Source organism: Saimiri boliviensis, chromosome 17 (genome assembly GCF_048565385.1).
Source record: "Saimiri boliviensis isolate mSaiBol1 chromosome 17, mSaiBol1.pri, whole genome shotgun sequence".
NCBI classification, from domain to species: domain Eukaryota; kingdom Metazoa; phylum Chordata; class Mammalia; order Primates; family Cebidae; genus Saimiri; species Saimiri boliviensis.
Window position 1 is genome coordinate 67669010 of NC_133465.1, and position 21708 is coordinate 67690717.

A 21708-nucleotide genomic window follows, 5' to 3' on the forward strand; every position below is an offset into this window, starting at 1 on the left:
CTCCAGGACACCTGCACCTGCCCCCCCGCACTGTCCTTCAGCCAGGCCACCCCGTCAGACCAGCTTCCCATGCACCCAGGCCTCGGGCACAGCGCGTCCCCCTGAGAAAGGCCAAGAGGAGACCTGGGGCAGGTCTGCCTTCCTCGGTCCGGTGTCCACTCCCGGACTGTGCCCAGGGGCAGGGAGTGTGTTTGACCAGTTGGGTGCCACAGGTGGCAGCAGCTCCGGAGGCCACTGGTCACCTGGCCTCGGGGGATACATTCCTCAAGGAGGCAGGCAGAAAGGGCATTTCCCACACAAAGTAACAGCCTGGCAAGAAAGCTACAAGCTGGTCCTGGCCAAGGTGGGGCACAAAGGCCGGTGCAGTGGCCCAGAGAGGAGCTGGCAGGGTCCTGGCCTCCCTTCCCTGCGCTCACAGATCTCTCTGTGTTCTGGGGACTGCCTGGCCCCAGCGCTGGCCTCAGGGCTCTGGGAGGCCCTGCTCACCTCCACCCTCCCTGCAGGGCCAGGAGGCTTGGCCGCTCAGGCTCTGCACACCGTCTGCGATGCAGCCAGGTCTGCTGGGGCCGAGGCCAGCACTGGGGCCAGGTCCCCGGGGAATGACCATCCATATGACCTCTTAGTACCCTCAGTGGGGCCTGAGGAACTTCTGAAGGGCAGAGCTTGGCACACCACATCATACTCCAGGAGCAGGGGCCTCGTGGCTCTGGGGTTTCATTCTGGGGCTGGGTGCAGCCTTGACCCCCCGGCTCTGAACCATCATGGGATGGGCGGGGCTGCCTCGCCTCAGCCCTGCAGGTCCCCAGCTGGGAAAGGACCCAGTGATTACATGAGGGTCACCTGGGCCATCTAGACAGCCTCCTTCTCTCAAAATGAGGAGATTCGCAGCCTTAATTCCCCTTGCCAAGTAACACGGAGCTCACCGGCTCCAGTGATTAGCGCACGGACACTTTTTTTTTTTTTTTTTTTAGATGGAGTCTCGCTCTGTCTTCAGGCTGGAGCGCAGTGGCGCTGCAACCTCCACCACCCAGGTTCAAGCAATTCTCCTTGCCTCAGGCTCCCAAGTAGCTGGGACTACAGGTAGCACGTGCCACCATGCCCGGCTGATTTTTGTATTTTTAGTACAGACAGGGTTTCGCCATGTTGGCCAGGCTGTTCTCGAACTCCTGACTTCAGGTGATCCACCCACCTCAGCCCCCCAAAGTGCTGGGATTCCAGGTGTGAGCCACGCGCCTGGCTGAGCATGGATATCTGCCCACCACATGAGCCCAGGGTCCTGCGGCTCAGAGCTGACTGCTGAGTCTAAGCCCTGGTCTTGCTTCAAGGTCCAAACTCCTTCTACTTCTCTGGGGACTGAGGGAGAGTTTGCTGTACTGAGCCTGCTGGGGCTCTCGGGGCCCGGCCCTGGTAGCTGAGGCCCTGCGGTGCTGCCACCTCCAGGTTATCTCCCCGCTGCAGGCACCCGCCCAAGGAGCGTCCCGGGGCCCCAGGGCAGGGAGGCAAGGAGCCAGGAGGTCCTCACCGCCTGAGCAGAGGCCCCACACCCACGAGGCATGAGGCTCCCTGCGCTGCTCTGCCTGGCTGTGCTAGGTAAGTCCACCGGGGACGTGCTGGTGGGGCTGCTGCCAGGGCCTTGGGGCCACAGGCTCAGGTGGGGGTACTGGGAGCACAGGGGAGATGAGGCCTGAACCAAGGGAAACCTCTGGAAACACAGGACAGAGAGGGAAAGATCGGGGCTTGAGTCTCGGACCAGCCCCTATACTTGCTGCCTGTGTGGTCGCAGGACTGCGTCAGCATTCAGGGCCCACTACTTACCCATCTACATAATGGGCTGATGACTGATAGGAAATGGCGGGGGCAGGGGGCACACAGGAGCTTTTGTGAGTGATGGTGCTGGTTGAGTCCTGCGGCCTCACTACCAGCAGTCAGCCTGCTCCTCCCTCCTGGCTTCCGCAGGTGGGTCTCGAGGCTGTCTCCGGCCCCCTTCCATCCCAGGCTCTCTCCTCACCACCCTCACCTCTCTTACAGCCGCCAGCAGCTTCTCCGAGGTGCAGGAGGAAGGTAAGTGGCCCTGCACGCTGGAGGGAGAAGTCCCCCAGCTGGGACCCTGGTGTCAGAACCCCCACTGTGGAGGGTGCCTCGGCTGGGGAGGAAGTTGCTGGTGGGGAGGTGTGTGCTGGAGGATGGCTGGGCAGTTTTCCAGCCTGCGGGGCCCTAGGGGTGATGGAGAGGGGTGGGCTGAGCAGGCCAGTGTGGAGACCTCCGGGGGACACAGTCGGGGGAGGCGCTCAGCTTCTGGCTGGGGCTGGGCTGTTTGGAGGGGGGATTCCCTGGGCAGATGCATCCTCGTCACCCTGCCCAGGTCCCTGAGTGGGAGCAGAGGCCCCGCTGGGAGCCCCACAGCTCTGCCCGTGGGTGAGGCCCTGTGGAGGGCTGGGGGATTCTGGGGGGGCCTGGGAGGTTGGGATCCTCCCTCCGGAAAGAGGCCATGGGAGAACGACCAAGTCGAGGCTTCTCCAGGACCTGACATACAGGAGGCGGCCTTCCTCAGGGAGACAGCCAGAGAGTGGATAGCGTCTGGGGCCCAGCTGGGTACAGGACCAGGGAGGAGGGGACGCTGGGGAAGGTCCCTGGCAGCCCCTGGCCTGGCCTGCTTTCTCATCTCTGTGCACCCCGCCCTTCTGCCGGCACTTTTCTGCCCCGTCCTTCCGTCCCCTCCCCTCTCCTCCCATCAGGTCCCTTAAGGTGAGGATGGGGCCGGGCGCGGTGGCTCACACCTGTAATCCCAGCACTTTGGGAGGCTGAGGCGGGCAGATCATGAGGTCAAGAGACCGAGACCATCCTGGCCAACATGGTGAAATGGTGTCTCTACTAAAATACAAAAGTTCGCTGGTTGCAGTGGCGCGTGCCTATGATCCCGACTACTCGGGAGGCTGAGGCAGGAGAATCACTTGATCACAGTGAGCCGAGATCACACCACTGCACTCCAGCCTAGTGACAGAGCAAGACTCTGTATCAAAAAAGAAAGTGAAGATGGACAGCCACCTCCCTGTGTTGTCACACCAACCCTTACCCCTTGTCACTAGGCCACCAGATTACAGAGCAGGGCCTTCCCCTCTATTTTGCTAAAGGGCAGGTACCGGGTAATGGTGACGCTGGGACCTCACTGAATGACGCCCAGGCTGAACCATTGTTTCCTCATTTGCTTTAAAAACCGAAACGTTGGTGTGGTTGCTAAAAAGAGGAGCAGGCAGCTGGGGCGGGGAGGTACCTGCGGGTCAGAGCGGCCTCTCCTTCTTGGCTGCCTCCCCACTTCTGCTACGATTCCTGCCAACCAAGTCCTGCTAACTAAACTCCTAAGAGACTGACTGATAAATCATTTATTCATTCAACAAATACTTGAGCACCTGTTTGGTTGCAGGCACCATTCCAGGCCCTGAGAATCTGGCGAGGCATGGAGACAAACCCTCCTGTATCTTACATTCTGCTGGCGGTTGGGGTGAGCGGTGATAAAAATAAACACATTCAGTGGTTATACCTGTCACCCCAGCACTTTGGGAGGCTGAGGCCAGAGGATCAGTTGAGCCCAGGAGTTCAAGACCAGCCTGAGCGACACAGTGAGACCCCATCTCTACAAAAAAAACCTTTTTTTTTTTTTTTTTTTTGAGACGGAGTCTCACTCTGTCGCCCAGGCTGGAGTGCAATGGCTCGATCTCAGCTCACTGGAACCTTCACCTCCTGGGTTCAGGGAATGCTCCCACCTTAGCCTCCTGAGTAGCTGGGATTACAGATGTTCGCCGCCACACCCGGCTAATATTTTTGTATAAAAAATTTTTTTTTCTTAATTAACTGGGCATGGTGGGTGGTGCACCTGTGGTCCCAGCTACTTAGAGGGCTGAGTTGGGAGCATTGCTTGTCCAGGAAGGTGAGGCCGCAGTGAGCTGTAATGGTAACACTGCACTTCAGCCTGGGTGACAGAGTAAAGAGAGCACATTCTATAGTACGTTAGAATGGCCGGGCGCGGTGGCTCAAGCCTGTAATCCCAGCACTTTGGGAGGCCGAGATGGGTGGATCACGAGGTCAAGAGACTGAGACCATCCTGGTCAACATGGTGAAACCCCGTCTCTACTAAAAATACAAAAAAATTAGCTGGGCATGGTGGCACGTGCCTGTAATCCCAGCTACTCAGGAGGCTGAGGCAGGAGAATTGCCTGAACCCAGGAGGCGGAGGTTGCGGTGAGCCGAGATCGCGCCATTGCACTCCAGCCTGGGTACAAGAGTGAAACTCCGTGTCAAAAAAAAAAAAAAAGCAGGACCATAGCATGTTAGAATGTTCTAGAGAGAAGCAAGCAGGGTAGAAGGAAAGGGAACCCAGGGCAGGTAGAGGGAAGGAGGGCAGTGTCTGGGGAGGGGCCATGCAGCAAGGACCCAAAGGAGCTAACAGAGCAGGATGTACCTGGGCAGGGATCCGGTGTGACAGAGCACAGGAAGCAAGGTGCAAAGAGTGTTGGATGAAGCCAGAGGCGTGGCGTGGGGTTGACTGGGGAGGGCCCTGTGGGGCGCAGCCGTGGGAGGTTTGGAGGGGAAAACGCAATCTGATTGGCCCTTGATGAGATCACTTGGCCACTGTGTTGGGAAGGAGATCAAAGGCAAAATCCAAGAGAGGCATTAGGCTACCCTGGGGATCCAGGGAGAGACTGGGCATGCGGGAGAGGCCGGGAGACGGGGTGGCTGTGATTCTGGAAGCCAACAGCGGCCACTGGCAGATGGCATGGGATACGGTGGGATGAGAACACCCATGAAAGATCGCGCCAAGCCAGGTGCAGTGGCTCACACCCGTGATCCCAGCAGCACTTTGGGAGGCTGAGGCAGGCAGATCACCTGAGGTCAGGAGTTTGAGACCAGCCTGACCAATATGGTGAAACCCTGTCTCTACTGAAAATAAAAAAATTGGCCGGGCGAGGTGGTTCACGCCTGTAATCCCAGCACTTTGGGAGGCTGAGGCAGGCAGATCACGAGGTCAGGAGATTAAGACCATCCTGGCCAACATGGCAAAACCCAGTGTCTACTAAAAAAATACAAAAATTAGCTGGGCATAGTGGCACGCACCTGTAGTCCCACCTACTTGGGAGGCTGAGGCAGGCAGAGGTTGCAGTAAGCCCAGATCGTGCCACTGCACTCCAGCCTGGTGCCTGGTGACAGAGCGAGACTCTGTCTCAAAAAAAGAAAAGAAAGCCGGGCGCGGTGGCTCAAGCCTGTAATCTCAGCACTTTGGGAGGCCGAGGCGGGTGGATCACAAGGTCAAGAGATCGAGACCATCCTGGTCAACATGGTGAAACCCCGTCTCTACTAAAAATACAAAAAATTAGCTGGGCATGGTGGTGTGTGCCTGTAATCCCAGCTACTCAGGAGGCTGAGGCAGGAGAATTGCCTGAACCCAGGAGGCGGAGGTTGCGGTGAGCCGAGATCGCGCCATTGCACTCCAGCCTGGGTAAGAAGAGCGAAACTCCGTCTCAAAAAAAAAAAAAAAAAAAAGAAAAGAAAAGAAAATACAAAAATTAGCCAGGCACGGTGGCGGATGCCTATCATCCCAGCTACTCAGGAGGCTGAGACAGGAGAATCCCTTGAACCCGGGAGGTGGAGGTTGCAGTGAGCCGAGATTGTGCCACTGCGCTCCTGCCTGGACAACAAGATGGACTGGCTAAATAAAGTGCAGTCTGACGCCGGCATCTTCTGCAGCTGAAACAGCTTCAGTGGGAGCGGCAAGTGGGCACCAGTGAAGGAACTGAGGAATCAGGATGTTAGAAGGATGATCTCGATGTAGGCTGGGTTTTTGTTTTGCTTCGTTTTGCTTTCAGACACAGGCTTCATTCTGTCACTGAGGCTGGAGTGCAGTGGTATAGTCACCACTCCCTGCAGCCTTGACCTCCAGGGCCTTAAGCAGTCCTCCTGCCTCAACCTCCCAAGTACCTGGGACTGCAGGCACATACCATCACACCCAGTTAATATTTAATTTTTTTTCAAGACAGGGTCTTGCTGTGTTGCCCAGGTTGGAATGCAGTGGCACGATCTTGGCTCACTGCAGCCTCCATCTACCAGGCTCAAGCCATCATCCTGCCTCAGCCTCCAGAGTAGCTGGGACTTCAGGCACGCACCACCATGCCTAGCTAATTTTTGTATTTTTTGTAGAGACAGGGTTTTGCTGTGTTGGCCAGGCTCTTCTCAAACTCAAGCTCAAGTGATCCAACCACCTCGGCCTCCCAAAGTGCTGGGATTACAGGCACAAGCCACCCTGCCTAGCCTAATCTTTTTTGTAGAGATTGGTTCTTCCTATTTTGCCCAGGCTGGTCTTGAACTCCTGTCCTCAAGCAATCCTCCCTCCTTGGCCTCCCAAAGTGCTGGAATTATAGATGTGAGCCACCATGCCTGTATATTTTGAAATCCCCAAGAATTCTGGCAAGTGTAGTATTAAACACGGTAGGAACCACGGACAGGCATCTTCAAGGAGGGATGGATGTCGGTAGATAATTGTAACCCAGAAGGCAGAGTGGAATGTCTTTGAAGACGTAGCTGTTGTTTAGCAAGAGGGGGGGACATTTAGGAAAGGAGAAATGTCAAGAGGATATTGTCCCCCTTTGTCCCAGCCCAGTGCCATGAAGGCTGCCAGGATCCCCATCGCCAAGACAGCTGAAGGGGTAGGCAGTGCGCTTGGGAGGAGGGACCTGGTTTCCATCAGACGTAGAGGATGGAGGATGCTGCTTGGAAGGTCGAGGACACAGCGGATTTTGATTCTGGCTGAGCCTACAGTCCAAAGGGCACAGAAGAGGCCAGGCATGGTGGCTCATGCCTGTAATCCAGCACTTTGGGAGGCCAAGGCAGTTGGATCACTTGAGGTCAGAAGTTCAAGACCAGCCTGGCCAACATGGTGAAACCCCATTTCTACTAAAAATAAAAAAAAATTAGCCAGATGTGATTGTGATGGCAGGCACCTATAATCCCAGCTACTCAGGAGGCTGAGGCAGGAGAATCACTTGAACCTGGGAGGTGGAGGTTGCAGTGAGCTGGGATGGTGCCACTGCATTCCAGCCTGGGCAAGAGAGTGAAACTCCATCTCAAAACAAAACCAGAACAAACAAGGCTGGGCATGGCGGCTCACGCCTGAAATCCCAGCACTTTGGGAGGCTGAGGTAGCCAGATGACCTAAGGTCAGGAGTTCCAGACCAGCATGGCTGATACGGTAAAACCACATCTCTACCAAAAACACAAAAATCAGCCGGGCATGGCGGTACCACTCTGTAATCCCAGCTACTTGGGAGGCTGAAGCACAAAAATCCCTTGAACCCAGGAGGCAGAGGTTGCAGTGAAGCGATATTGCATCACTGCACTCCAGTCTGAGCGACAGAGCAAGACTCCGTCTCTGAAAAACAAAACAAAACAAAACAAAACAAAAAAAAAACAGCAAAAGACAATCAAAAAACAATAGCAATTAAAGGAAACAGTCTCTGACAGTGCTGGAAGCTGAATTCCAAGGCCCAGCGTCCGAGGCTGGGTCGTCCCCAGGCCCTGCGGGAGCACCTGCTCCTGGCTCCTCCCCTATTTCTGGGGATGGCCTCCCTCACTGCGGTTTCCCTCTGAGTGTCTGGGTCTCCTTTCCTCTTCTCATCAGGCCCCACCCTAATCCAGCAGGAATTACTGGAGTTAATATTTAACTTGAGAGAGGGCAAAGCCATCTGTACAAACCTGATTTCCAAATTTGTTCCCGTGGGCAGGTCCTGGGGTCACCACTGGAACCTGTCTTTTTGGAGGACATAATTCAACCCTCCATGGATGGCGGCTTATTCAAAATCAGATCCCCAGGCCCCCTCCTTGGGTCTAATCAGTTGCAGCCTCCAGGGTTGGGACTGGAATTTCCAAGCTTCCTGTTGTCACGGAGACCAGTCTGGAGTGGGGTGGTGCAATCTGGAAGAAGCTTGGAGCCATGCTGGGCACCAGCACCGTGTCTGGGCCTGAATGTGAGCCCTTGGCCGCTTCCCTGTAGAGACCCCAAAGCCCAGCCTGGGCATGACTTAGCTTCCTGTCCCGAGGGCAGCCGAGTCGTCACTTTATCAGATTTTGAGTGTGCCATCCCATTGTTCAAATGCTCTCGCACAGCAGATGAATTTTATTTATTTATTTGCTTACTTACTTGAGACAGGGTCTTGCTGTGTCACCCAGGCTGGAGTACAGTGGAGTGATCACAGCTGACTAAAGCCTTGACTTCCTAGGCTCAAGCAATCCTCCCACGTCAGCCTCCTGAGTAGCTGGTACACACTCCTATGCCAATTTTTTTTTTTTTTTTGAGACAGATTCTCACTTTGTCACCTAGGCTGGAATGCAGTGGCAGGATCTTGACTCACTGCAGCCTCAACCTCCCAGGTTCAAGAGATCCTCCCACCTCAGCCTCCTTAGCAGCTGGGTCTACAGGCTTGTGCCACCACACCAGGCTAATTTTTCTACTTTAATAGAGATGGGGTTACGCCATGTTGCTTAGGCTGGTCTCAAACTCCTGGGCTCAAGGGATTCCCCTGCCCCAGCCTCCCAAAGCGCTGGGATTACATGCATGAGCCACCACACCCAGCCAAGCAGAGAATTTTAAATTAAATGATAGGCCAGGCGTGGTGGCTCATGCCTGTAATCCCAGCACTTTGGGAGGCTGAGGTGGGTGAGATCACTTGAGTTCAGGGGTTCAAGACCAGCCTGGTAAACATGGTAAAACCCCACCTCTACTAAAAATGAAAAATTAGCCAAGCATGGTGGCATGCACCTGTAATCCCAGCTACTTAGGAGGTTGAGGCAGGAGGCTCACCTGAAACAGGGAGGCAGAGGTTGCAATGAATTGAGATCGCACCACTGCACTCAGGCGTGGAAAACAAAGCAAGACCCTGTCTCAAAGAAAAAAATAATAATTAAAAAAAAATAAATGATAGAACATCCCTTATTGACAGGCTAGATCTGTAAACAATCAAAAGGAAAAAAACCCACACAACTCTTGTGAGGATAAAAAGTGAATGTCCGCTTGGGCGCGATGGCTCACTCTGTAATCCCAGCACTTTAGGAGGTCAAGGGGGCGGATCATCTGAGGTCAGGAGTTCAAGACCAGCCTTGCCAACATGGCAAAACCCCATCTCTACTAAAAACACAAAAATTAGCTGGGTGTGGTGGTACATGCCTGTAATCCCAGCTACTCAGGAGGCTGAGGCAGGAGAATCGCTTGAACCTGGGAGGTGGAAGTTGCAGTGAACTGAGATCTCGCCACGGCACTCCAACCTGGGCAACAGAGCAAGACTCCATCTCAAAAAAAGGGAAAAAAAAAGTGAATGTCTCTGGTACAGTGTGCTTTAAAAATGGTTCCTGTCTGTGAACTTATGCAAATCAAGCTTCTATTAATGAACACTGAAATGGAAATGAAGAAAGGGCAGTTTTTCTTTCTACTTTTATAAGTCAAGATCGTTTCCCTTCACAAAAGGAGCAAAAAGAAAGGGCGATCACATGTCAGCCCCGGACTCTCACTTCCCTACGTGAGGCTTCTGGCCCCTGCCGAGGTCTTTGGACTGTGAAGTGGAGGCCCCTTGAGGGTTAAATTGACTAAATTAATCAGCAGACATCTGTAAGAGGGTGCTCCTGAGGGTACCTTCATCACCAGACCCAGCTTCACTTTTTGCAAAGATTTTCCATGAAAACCAGTTTGGGAAAAAAAAGTATTTCTTTTTTTTTTTTTTTTTTGAGACAGAGTCTCGCTTGTCAAGTAGGCTGGAGTGTAGCAATGTGATCTCAGCTCACCGCAGCCTCTGCCTCTCAGGTTCAAGTGATTCTCATGCCTCAGCCTCTCCAGTAGCTGGGACTATAGGCTCAAGCCACTATGCCAGTCTAATTTTTGTGTTTTTAGTAAAGATGGGGTTTCACCATGTTGCCCAGGCTGGTTTTGAACTCCTAGCCTCAAATGATCCACCCTCCTCAGCCTCCCAAAGTGCTGGAATTATAAGCATGAGCCTGGCCTTAAAAAAAAAAAAAATGTCGGGCGCGGTGGCTCAAGCCTGTAATCCCAGCACTTTGGGAGGCCGAGGCAGGTGGATCATGAGGTCAAGAGATTGAGACCATCCTGGTCAACATGGTGAAACCCCATCTCTACTAAAAACACAAAAAAATTAGCTGGGCCTGGTGGCGCGTGCCTGTAATCCCAGCTACTCAGGAGGCTGAGGCAGGAGAATTGCCTAAACCCAGGAGGCGGAGGTTGCGGTGAGCCGAGATCGCGCCATTGCACTCCAGCCTGGGTAACGAGAGCGAAACTCCGTCTCAAAAAAAAAAAAAAAAAAAAAAAAAAAAATTCTTCCCCATCTAAAAAGGAGAGCTCTGGCCAGGTGCAGTGGCCCACATCTGTAATCCCAGCACTTTGGGAGGCCAAGGTGGGTGGATCACCTCAGGTGAGGAGTTGGAGACCAGCCTGGCCAACATGGGGAAACCCCATCTCTACTTAAAATACAAAAATTAGCCAGGTGTGGTGGTGTGTGCCTGTAATCCCAGCTACTCAGGAGGCTGAGGCAGGAGAATCACTTGAACTCGGGAGGCAGAGGTTGCAGTGAGCCACGATTGCGCCACTATACGCTAGCCTGTGTGGCAGAGTGAGACTTCATCTCAAATGAATGAATAAATGAATGAAAGAATGAATGAGAGTTCTCATAAAGTTTTCAAGGAGGCACAAATGAGAAAATAATTGTTGGTGTCTGGGCAGCCCTGGGCAGGGGAAGATGTCCTGATTCTAGAAGGCTGCTGCCATTTGTCTAGACCACCATTGTCAACCTCAGCACTCCTGCCGCCGGAGGCCGGATGATTCTTCGCAGTGGGGCTGACCGCGCACCGCGGGATGTTTAGCGGCACCCTTGGCCTCCACCCACTAAACGTCAGCAGAAACCCCGTCTTTTTTTGTTTTTGTAGAGACGGGGTCTTGCTGTTGGCCCAAGCTAGGAGTTCACCTCCCAATCTTGACAACCAAAAATGTCCCCAGACCCAAAGCTGTCCTGGAGGCAGAATGGCCCCTGGTTGAGAGTTACTGGTCTGGAATGGAACGTGCTTAGTGGTCACACACTCCAGTTTGTTCGAGGCCTCTGCTCAATCAGCAGTTCCCTGACTGCAGGGTGGTTTCCAGAGCAGGCATGCCCAGCAGAGCAAAGGCGACTCATGACATCTGTGATGTTCAGATTTCACAGGACCTTCTTCCACCCCTCCCCCAAGCACTGCCAACCACACACTCTTCTTTTTTTCTTTTTAATTTTTCTTTTGATTAAATAGGGGTGGGGTCTCACTATGTTGCCCAGGCTGGTCTGGAACCCCTGGGTTCAAGCATTCCTCCTGCCTCAGCCTCCCACAGTTGGTATTACAGGCCTGAGCTACTGTGCCCGGCCAATACACACTATTCTCTTTCTTTTTTCTTCCTTCTTCCTTCCTTCCTTCTCTTTTCTTTCTTTCTTTCTTTCTTTTTTTTTTTTCAAATGGATGAGATAGAGTCTGGCTCTGTCCCAGTGTCCCAGGCTGGAATGCAGTGGAGAGATCTCATCTCACTGCAACCTCTGCCTCCCAGGTTCAATTGACTCTCCTGCCTCAGCCTCCCCAGTATCTGGGGTTACAGGCTCATGACACCACACCTGGCTAATATTTTGTACTTTTAGTAGAAATGGGGTTTCACCATGTTAGCCAGGCTAGTCTTGAATTCCTGACTTCAGGTGATCTGCCCGGCTTGGCCTCCCAAAGTGCTGGGATTATAAGCGTCAGCCACCATGCCTGGCCCCTCCCTGCCTCCCTCTCTCCCTCCTTCTCTCTCTCCCTCCCTCCCTCCCTCCCTCTCTCTTTCCCTCCTTCTCTCTCTCTCCCTCTCTCCCTCCCTCCCTCTCTCCCTCTCGCCATTTCTCCTTTCTCCTCACCCTGCTGGAGTACAGCGGCAGGATATTGGCTCACTGCAACCTCTGTCTCCTGGGTAAAAGTGATTCTCCTGCCTCAGCCTCCCAAGTAGCTGGGACTATAGGCATGTACCACAATGCCAGCTAATTTTTGTATTTCAGTAGAGACAGGGTTTTTCTATGTTGGCCAGGCTGGTCTCGAACTCCTGACCTCAGGTGATCCACCTGCCTCAGCCTCCCAAAGTGCTGGGATGACAGGCGTGAGCCACCATGCCCAGCCTACACACTGTTCTTGAAAATGCAAACAGGTCCCCACCATTGGCATAATACAACCCTCTCCCTCAAACCCCTATCCCATAATTTTTTTTTTAATTTTTTTTTTCTTTTTTAAAATAAAGACGGGGTTTCACCATGTTGGTCAGGCTGGTCTTGAACTCCTGACCCCAGGTTATCCACCTGCCTTGGCCTCCAAAGTGCTTGGATTACAGGTGTGAGCCACCATGCCTAGCCTCCAGAAACATATTTGTTTAATCCTGACTACTGTCTTAAAGAATCAGTAATGACAGCCGGGCGCGGTGGCTCAAGCCTGTAATCCCAGCACTTTGGGAGGCTGAGGCGGGTGGATCACAAGGCCAAGAGATTGAGACCATACTGGTCAACATGGTGAAACCCCGTCTCTACTAAAAATACAAAAATTAGCTGGGCATGGTGGCGTACACCTGTAGTACCAGCTACTCAGGAGGCTGAGGCAGGAGAATTGCCTGAATCCAGGAGGCGGAGGTTGCGGTGAGCCGAGATCGCGCCACTGCACTCCAGCCTGGGTAACAAGAGCGAAACTCCGTCTCAAAAAAAAAAAAAAAGAATCAGTAATGACAAGGCACAGTGGTTTATACCTATAATCCCAGCACTTTGGGAGGCCCAGGTGGGTGGATCACCTGTGGTCAAGAGTTCGAGACCAGCCTGACCAACATGGTGAAACCCCGTCTCTGCGAAAAATACAAAAATTAGCTGGGTGTGGTAGTAGGTGCCTATAGTCCCTGCTACTTGGGAGGCTGAGACATGAGAATCGCTTGAACCCAGGAGCTGGAGGTTGCAGTGAGCTGAGATGGTGCTACTGTACTTCAGCCTGGGCGACAGAGTAAGACTCTGTCTCTAAATGAATAAATAAAAGTGGGCCAGATGCAGTGTCTCAAACCTGTAATCCCAGCACTTTGGGAGGCCAAGGCGGGCAGATCACCTGAGGTCAGGAGTTCGAGACCAGTTTGGCCAACATAGTAAAACCCCATGTCTAGTAAAAATACAAACATTGCTGGGCGTGGTGGCTCAAGCCTGTAATCCCAGCACTTTGGGAGGCCGAGGCGGGTGGATCACAAGGTCAAGAGATCGAGACCATCCTGGTTAACATGGTGAAACCCCGTCTCTACTAAAAATACAAAAAATTAGCTGGGCATGGTGGTGTGTGCCTGTAATCCCAGCTACTCAGGAGGCTGAGGCAGGAGAATTGCCTGAACCCAGGAGGTGGAGGTTGCAGTGAGCCGAGATCGTGCCATTGCACTCCATCCTGGGTAACAAGAGCGAAACTCCTCCTCAAAAAAAAAAAAAAAAAAAAAAACATTAGCTGGGCGCGGTGGCGGGTGCCTATAATCCCAGCTACTCTGGAGGCTGAGGCACGAGAATCCTTGAACCTGGAGGGCAAAAGTGTAAGACTCTATCTCAAAAAAAAAAGTGATAATTCAGCAGCATTTAGTGCATTCACAATACGATGTTGCATGATCACCACACTATCTAGTTCCCAGAGATTTTCATCACCCCGAAAGGAAACCCTGCACCCACCAGGCAGTTACTCTCCATTTCCCCTGCCCCTGGGCCCTAGTAACCAGTCTGCTTTCTGCCTCTGCGGCTTTTCCTCTTCTGAGCTTTGCACACAGAGTCAGGCAAGGGCTGCCCTCCGTGTCTGCCTTTCTGTTTAGCGGAATGCTGTATGCTTATCCCTGCCACAGTCTGCATCTGTGCTCATTTCTTTCTAAGGCTGAGTAAGATTCCTTATACGGCTCAACCCCATTTATCTACCCATTTTTCCGTTGATAGACATTTGAGCCATTTCCACCTTTCGGCTGCGGTGAATCACGCTGCCGTGAACGTGCGTGTACAGGTGTCTGTTCGATCCCTGTTCTCTATTCTTTGGTATATGTCTAGGAGCGGAATTGCTGGGTCATATGGTAAGTTGGTTTAACTTTTTGAGGAATGACTAAATCAGTATTTTTTCTTTTTCTTTTTTTTTCTTTGAGGTCTACTGGTTACATTTATTTATTTTTAGCTTTTAGGTTCGGGGTGCATGTGCAGGTTTGTTTATATAAGTAAATTGCATGTTACGGGGTAATGTTCCACTACCCAGGTAATCAGCATAGCACCCCTGATAGGTAGTTTCATTTTTTGAGACAGAGTCTTGCTCTGCTGCCCAGGCCAGAGTGCAGGGGCATGATCTCAGCTCAATGCAATCTCACCTCCTGGGTTCAAGTAATTCTCCTGCCTCAGCCTCCTGAATAGCTGGGACTGCGGTTGCACACCACCATGCCTGGCTAATTTTTGTATTTTTAGTAGAAACAGCGTTTTACCATGCTGGCCAGGCTAGTCTCAAACTCCTGACCTCAAGTGACCCATCTGCCTTGGCTTCCCAAAGTGCTGGGATTACAGGTGTGAGGCACCGCCCCCAGCCAGGTAGGTAAGTCTTTGATCCTCATGCTCCTTCCCATCTCTACCTTAAGTAGGCGTTGGTGTCTGCTGCTCCCTTCTTTGTGTCCATGTGTACTCTGTGTTCACCTCCCAAGTACAAGTGAGAACGTGCTAAACCCAGTATCTTTTTTTTTTTTTTTTTGAGACAGAGTCTCCCTCTGTTGCCCAGGCTGGAGTGCAGTCGTGCAACCTCAGCTCACTGCAACCTCTGCCTCCCGATTCAAGCAATTCTCCTGCCTCAGCCTCCTGAGTAACAGGGATTACAGGCACCAGCCACCATGCCTGGCTAATTTTTGTATTTTTAGTAGAGACGGGGTTTCACCATGTTGGCTAGACTGGTCTCAAACTCCTGACCTCATGATCCGCCTGCCTGGGACTCCCAAAGTGCTGGGATTACAGGCATGAGCCACCAAGCCTGGCCAAACCAGTATCTTCTTAAAGTGCTGGATCAATGTCGGTTTATTTCTTCCTCCTCGGATCTTTTCATCTCCCAGAAATCACCCCTGAGGTCTCCATTGCCTACAAAGTCCTGGAAGTTTTCCCCAAAGGCCGCCGGGTGCTCATAACCTGCCATGCACCGCAGACGCCTCCGCCCGTCACCTACTCCCTCTGTGGAACCAAGAACATCAGGGTGGCCAAGAAGGTGGCGAAGATCCGCGAGCCGGCCTCCTTCAGCCTCAACATCACACTCAAGTCCAGTCCAGACCTGCTCACCTACTTCTGCCGGGCGGCCTCCACCTCGGGTGCCCACGTGGACAGTGCCAGGCTGCAGATGTACTGGGAACTGTGGTCCAGTGAGTGTGGTGGGGGGCACGGGGCTGAGGAGGCAGGTGAGGTGCGGATCAGTGGGGAGTCCCGGGAGTGGGAATTGTGAACTTCGCTGGGGTTAGAGAGAGCCAGGGCGTGAGGGTGTGGACGAGGACAGGCTGCTGCCTCCGAGACCACTCTCAGCCCCTTGGGGCCTTTTCTCAGGGCTCACTGTCCCTGGCTGGGGGCTCTCAGGGCACTTTCCCCTGGCAGGAGCCTGAGGGCACAGTGTAAAGAGCCCAACAGATGGCAGAAATGACTGGATCCCCGTTGTCAGCTGGATCTCAAGGTGATAAACTAGGCACGAATCTCAGCACTGAGGAAGTCCGAGGTGGGCTGATGGCTTGAGACCAGCCTGGGCAACACGGGGAAACCCCCTCTCTACTAAAAATACAAAGATGAGCCGGGCGTGGTAGGGTGCACCTCTAGTCCCAGCTACTCGGAGGCTGAGGCAGGAGAATCGCTTGAACACAGGAGGCGGAGGTTGCAGTGAGAGATCGCGCCGCTGCACTCCAGCCTGAGTGACAGAGCAAGACTGTCTCCAAAAAAAAAAAAAAAGAAAAGAAAAAAAGTTAGGCATTACTTCACTTGATCTTCACTGCAGTGTCAGGGTGGGGTCTGGGACTCTGGGTCCGTAGCTATGAAAGCTAAAGCTCGGGCAAGTTGGAAAGTCGCCCCAGGCCACGTGGCTGGCAAGTGGACAAGGCTGCTTTCAAACCCACCCTGTCCAGCCCCAGACCCTGCCTTCTTCCTGTTTCCATCTTGATCGTCAGTCAGGTAACCTTCTTGGTGGGAGCCATGAGGTATGGGAACCCGGAAGTTGCCAGACCTCGGGTGGGATGAGGAAACTCCCTATTCATTGTTTGCCCAACACCCTCAGAACACCAGGAAAAGACAGCCTAGGGGAGATGAGCCCAGGGTCTGCATCCAACAGGTCCGGGGTTCAAATCCCTATACTTACTGGCTGGGATCTTGGGCAAGTCATTGGACCTCTGAGCTTCAACTGCTTTATCTGCAAAAGGAAAATAGTAACAGAGGCCGGTGAGGTGGCTCACACCTATATTCCCAGCACTTTGGGAGACCAAGGTGGGAGAATCCTTTGAGGCCAGGAGTTTGAGACCAGTGTGGACAGCAGAGTAAGACTTGATGTCTACAAAATTTATTTTTTCTTTTTTTGAGATGGCATCTTGTCTATTTATTTTATTTTTTCTTTTTTTGAGATGGTGTCTTGCTCTGTCGCCCAGGCTGGAATGCAGTGGTGCGATTTCAGCTCACTGCAACCTCCGCCTCCTGGGTTCATGCGATTCTCCTGCCTCAGCCTTCCGAGCAGCTGGGATTACAGGCCGGTGCCTCCATGCCTGGCTAATCTTTGCATTTTTAGTAGAGACAGGGTTTCACCATGTTGACCAGGCTGTTCCCAAACTCCTGACCTCAAGTGACCCACCCGCCTCAGGCTCCTAAGGTGCTGGGATTACAGGAGTGAGCCACCACACCTGGCCTACAGCTATTTTTTTAAAAAAAGTTAAGTTGGAGCCGGGCGCGGTGGCTCAAGCCTGTAATCCCAGCACTTTGGGAGGCTGAGGCGGGTGGATCACGAGGTCGAGAGATCGAGACCATCCTGGTCAACATGGTGAAACCCCGTCTCTACTAAAGATACAAAAAATTAGCTGGGCATGGTGGCGCGTGCCTGTAATCCCAGCTACTCAGGAGGCTGAGGCAGGAGAATTGCCTGAACCCAGGAGGCGGAGGTTGCGGTGAGCCGAGATCGCGCCATTGCACTCCAGCCTGGGTAACAAGAGCGAAACTCCGTCTCAAAAAAAAAAAAAAGTTAAGTTGGGTGTGGTGGCTCATGCCTGTGGTAATAGCTACTTGGGAGGCTGAGGTGGAAGGATCATTTGAGCCCAGGGGTTGGAGGCTGTGGTGAGCCGTGATCACACCATGGCTCTCTAGCCCAGGCAACAAGACACGCTGTTTCTTTCTTTTTTTTTTTTGAGACGGAGTTTCGCTCTTGTTACCCAGGCTGGAGTGCAATGGTGCGATCTCGGCTCACCGCAACCTCCGCCTCCTGGGTTCATGCAATTCTCCTGTCTCAGCCTCCTGAGTAGCTGGGATTACAGGCACGCGCCACCACGCCCAGCTAAGTTTTAGTATTTTTAGTAGAGACAGGGTTTCACCATGTTGACCAGGATGGTCTCGATCTCTCGACCTCGTGATCCACCCGCCTCGGCCTCCCAAAGTGCTGGGATTACAGGCTTGAGCCACCGCGCCCGGCCAAGACACGCTGTTTCTAAAATAATAATAATAATAATAGGCCCTGCCCCAGAAGGCCTGTTAAATGGAAGCCTTTTAGCAGGTGGAAAGGGTGGGGTTTGTTACTAATCAGTAAGAATATCTACAGCATTAGGCTCAAGGCCTGGGGGATTTTAGAATCTTTGTGACAGTTCATGTCCTGAAGTAGCTTGCCTTTCGGTAAAGACGATGCCTGAAGCTGGGTGCGGTGGCTCATGCCTGTAATCCCAGCACTTTGGGTGGCAGAGGCGGGTGAATCATGAGGTCAGGAGTTTGAGACTAGCCTGGCCAACATGGTGAAACCTCGTCGCTACTAAAAACACAAGAAATTAGCTGGGAGTGGTGGTGGGTGCCTGTAATCTCAGCTACTCAGGAGGCTGAGGCAGGAGAATCACTCAAACCCTGGAACCGGAGGTCGCAGTGAGCCAGGACGGTGCCAGTGCACTCCAGCCCAGGCCACAGTGTGAGACTCTGTCTCAAAAAAGAAAAAAGAAAAAAAAAGACAAGACTGAATGAATAGAGTGACAAGATAAATTTTATATAAGACATGTATAGTGAAAAAATTACCCACTATTTATCTGAAATTAAAATTTAGGTGTATTTTTATTTGCTAAGTCTGGTGATCTGAAGTATACTACACAAAAATAAACCAGGCTGGGCATGGTGGCTCACGCCTGTAATCCCAGCACTTTGGGAGGCTGAGGCAGAAGATTGCTTGAGCCCAGGAGTTCAAGACCAGCCTGGCCAACACGGTGAAACCCCATCTCTACAAAAATTGCAAAAATTAGCTGGGTGTGGTGGTGCGCACCTGTAGTCCTAGCTACTCGGGAGGCTGAGATGGGAGAACTGCTTGAGCCGGGGAAGCTGACGTTGCAGTGAGCCTAGATTGTGCCATTGCACTCCAGTCTGGGTGACAGAGCAAGACCCTGTCTCAAAATAAAACCAAAAAAAAAAAAAAAAAAAAGAAAAGAAAGAAAAGAAGACAAAAAAAAAAAGAAAAATAAAGAAAAAGATAAAACCAAATGTGGAATTATGTGGTACACAAGGCAGGTAAAGCAGCAGTCCAGAAACAAGGTGGAGGGCAAACTCTGAAAGGCAGCCTGGAGGAGGCAGCAGTCTCCAATAAGCTCATTAGGTATTTTATAATGCAAAGAACTTACTGGGGAGGAGGGATTTAAAACTGCCCAGACATGCCTGTGCTGCCTTCTTCCATCCTGCCAGAGCCAGTGTCTGAGCTGCGGGCCAACTTCGCTCTGTGGGACAGAGGGTCAGGCCCCAGGGTGGAGGTGTCCTGCCAGGTGTCCTCGGGCAGCCCACCCATCACCTACAGCCTGGTCGGGAAGGATGGCCAGGTCCACCTGCAGCAGAGACCACGCCACGGGGAGCCTGCCAACTTCTCCTTCCCACCGAGCCAGACATCAGACTGGTTCCAGTGCCAGGCTGAAAACAACGTCAGTGTCCAGCACAGCGCCCTCACGCTGGTGCCCCCAGGTGAGACGGCCCTTGGATTTCCAGACGGGCAGCTGGTGCTTCTGTGCTGCGAGGGTGCTAGTGTCCCAGAGGCAGGTCGGTGGGAGGTGGGACAGCTCTGCCTGACACTGCCGAGAGCAGAGGGGGCATAGGAGGCAACCATGCCCACCCCGGCCCCTGCCTAAAGCACGCCCAACCCAGCTGCCTCCACCCCCTGCCCAGGAGAGTTGCCCGAAGCACCTGCCATCGTGCTGGCTGGCAGCCTTGCCTCCATTGCGGCTGTCACGTCCGGGATGCTGGGCTGGACCTCGTGGACCAGGTAGGGAATGGGTGCTGGGCACAGGGAGGAGGGAGGGCTGCTGATGGCCTGAGAGGTCCAACCGGGCCCTGGCTGGGGAGCTAAGGCGGTGGGCTTGCAGGGCAGGGCTGTGGCCAGGGCAAAGGAGGACTGTCACCGCTGCCACACGACTCCAAGACCTTTATGACGGCATACTGGGAGCCTCGGGCCTGCTGAGGCTTGCCCATTCAAGGCATTATCAGACCCTGGCCAATGCTCCCAGCTGCCCCATAACGGAGTCTGCTGGCCCCTTGAGGGGGGCATGCTCCTAAGTTTTTTTTTTTTTTTTGAGACGGAGTTTCGCTCTTGTTACCCAGGCTGGAGTGCAATGGCGCGATCTCGGCTCACCGCAACCTCCGCCTCCTGGGTTCAGGCAATTCTCCTGCCTCAGCCTCCTGAGTAGCTGGGATTACAGGCACGTGCCACCATGCCCAGCTAATTTTTTGTATTTTTAGTAGAGACGGGGTTTCACCATGTTGACCAGGATGGTCTCGATCTCTCGACCTCGTGATCCACCCGCCTCGGCCTCCCAAAGTGCTGGGATTACAGGCTTGAGCCACCGCGCCCGGCCTTTTTTTTTTTTTTTTTTTTTTTTTTTTTTTTTGAGACAGAGTCTCACTCCGTCACCCGGGCTAGAGTGCAGTGGCATAATCTGGCTCACTGCAACCTCTGCCTCCCAGGTTCAAGCGATTCTCATGCTTCATCCTTCCAAGTAGCTGGAAGTACATGTGTGTACCACCATACCCGGCTAATTTTTCTATTTTCAGTAGAGATGGGGTTTCCCCATGTTGACCAGGCTGGTCTTGAGCTCCTGAGCTCAGGTGATCTGCCTCCCAAAGTGCTGCGATTACAGGTGTGAGCCACCACGCCCAGCCTCACCTAAGTTCTTTATGGGGTCTGAGCAGGGATACAGGATTGATGTCTCCAGGAGAGCGACGGGGACCAGGAGCTCCTGCCTTCTGTGAAAGCCACTTTGTGCAGTCTTTTCTGGGTAGAGGCAAGAGGCTGGGGCCAGCCTCCTAGGGTCCCCTCCCCAAGGCCATGGCTATACTGACGTGTAAGGTGATGAGGGCCTTTGTGGTCTCTGAGCGCAGGCATCCTAGGCCTGTGTGTCCCACCGGTCTGGCCTTGGTGGTGGCCGGCCCTGCCTCTGTGAAGTCGCTTCTTGGTTTGGAGCTGTGTCTTGATTCTCATCCTCCGCTTGTGGCCAGCCCCTTCTGTGGCTCTGCCAGGAATCTGTCCTTGGCACTCTCCCATCTCACTTCTGGGTCCCTTCCTGCCAAGTCTGTTCTTCCCAGGAGCCAGACTGATGGGTGAGCCATGTCTTACTAAGCCTCGGTTTTTCCTTCTGTAAAATGGTGTACAGACTTAATTTAGTGGGGTGAGTAAGCCTCATGCCTCTCCTGCTGGGGCACTAACGTGCCTGGCACCATAAAACTCCCAGCGGCAGGCCAGGCACAGTGACTCACTCCTGTAATCCTAGTATTTTGGGAGGTTCAGGCAGGCGGATCACCTGAGGTCAGGAGTTCAAGACTAGCCTGGCCAACATGGTAAAACCCCGTCTCTACTAAAAATACAAAATGAGCCAGGCGTGGTGGCGTGTGCCTGTAATCCCAGCTTCTCGGGAGGCTGAGGCAGGAGAAGCACTTGAACCCAGGAGGCAGAGGTTGCAATGAGCTGAGATCGTGTCATTGCACTCCAGCCTGGGCAAAAAGAGTGAAACGCCACTCAAAACAAACACTCCCAGAGGCCTCGGGAGGGTATGGCTGGGAGCGGAGCCTGCCTGAGCTAAATCCTCACTGCTTTGTCACCAAGGTCGTGACCAGAAGATGCAGGACTGCCAAGGCCTCTGGAGTGCCCCGTCCTTGCCTTGCTGCCCTACGGGAGCGCCCACCGTCTGAAAAGGAGCCTGGAGGGTTTTCAGGGTAGGGAACGGGGAGGTCAGAGGTCGCAAAGCAGCAGCCACATAGAATGAGCTGTCCAGAGAGCCGAGCAGGGCAGAGGACTGTGGACCATCAGAATGTACCGTCTGTATTTAGAATTCACGCAAAATGAGTGTGTTTTAGCTGCTCTTGCCACAAATACAAAAAAAATGGGTAACTATGAGAGGTGGTGGATATGTTAACATGCTTCACTATCGGA

General features: G+C 53.0%; 1 protein-coding gene across 1 annotated transcript; it reads left to right on the forward strand.

The window, feature by feature from the left end:
• Positions 1-999: 999 nt before the first annotated feature.
• C17H17orf99 (chromosome 17 C17orf99 homolog) lies at positions 1000-21672 on the forward strand. The gene is given in 7 exon segments (XM_003931683.4): positions 1000-1590; positions 2029-2061; positions 15158-15457; positions 18981-19250; positions 21382-21408; positions 21411-21483; positions 21485-21672. Coding segments are annotated over 7 exon segments (792 nt in total). The 5' UTR covers positions 1000-1553; the 3' UTR covers positions 21537-21672.
• Positions 21673-21708: the final 36 nt, after the last annotated feature.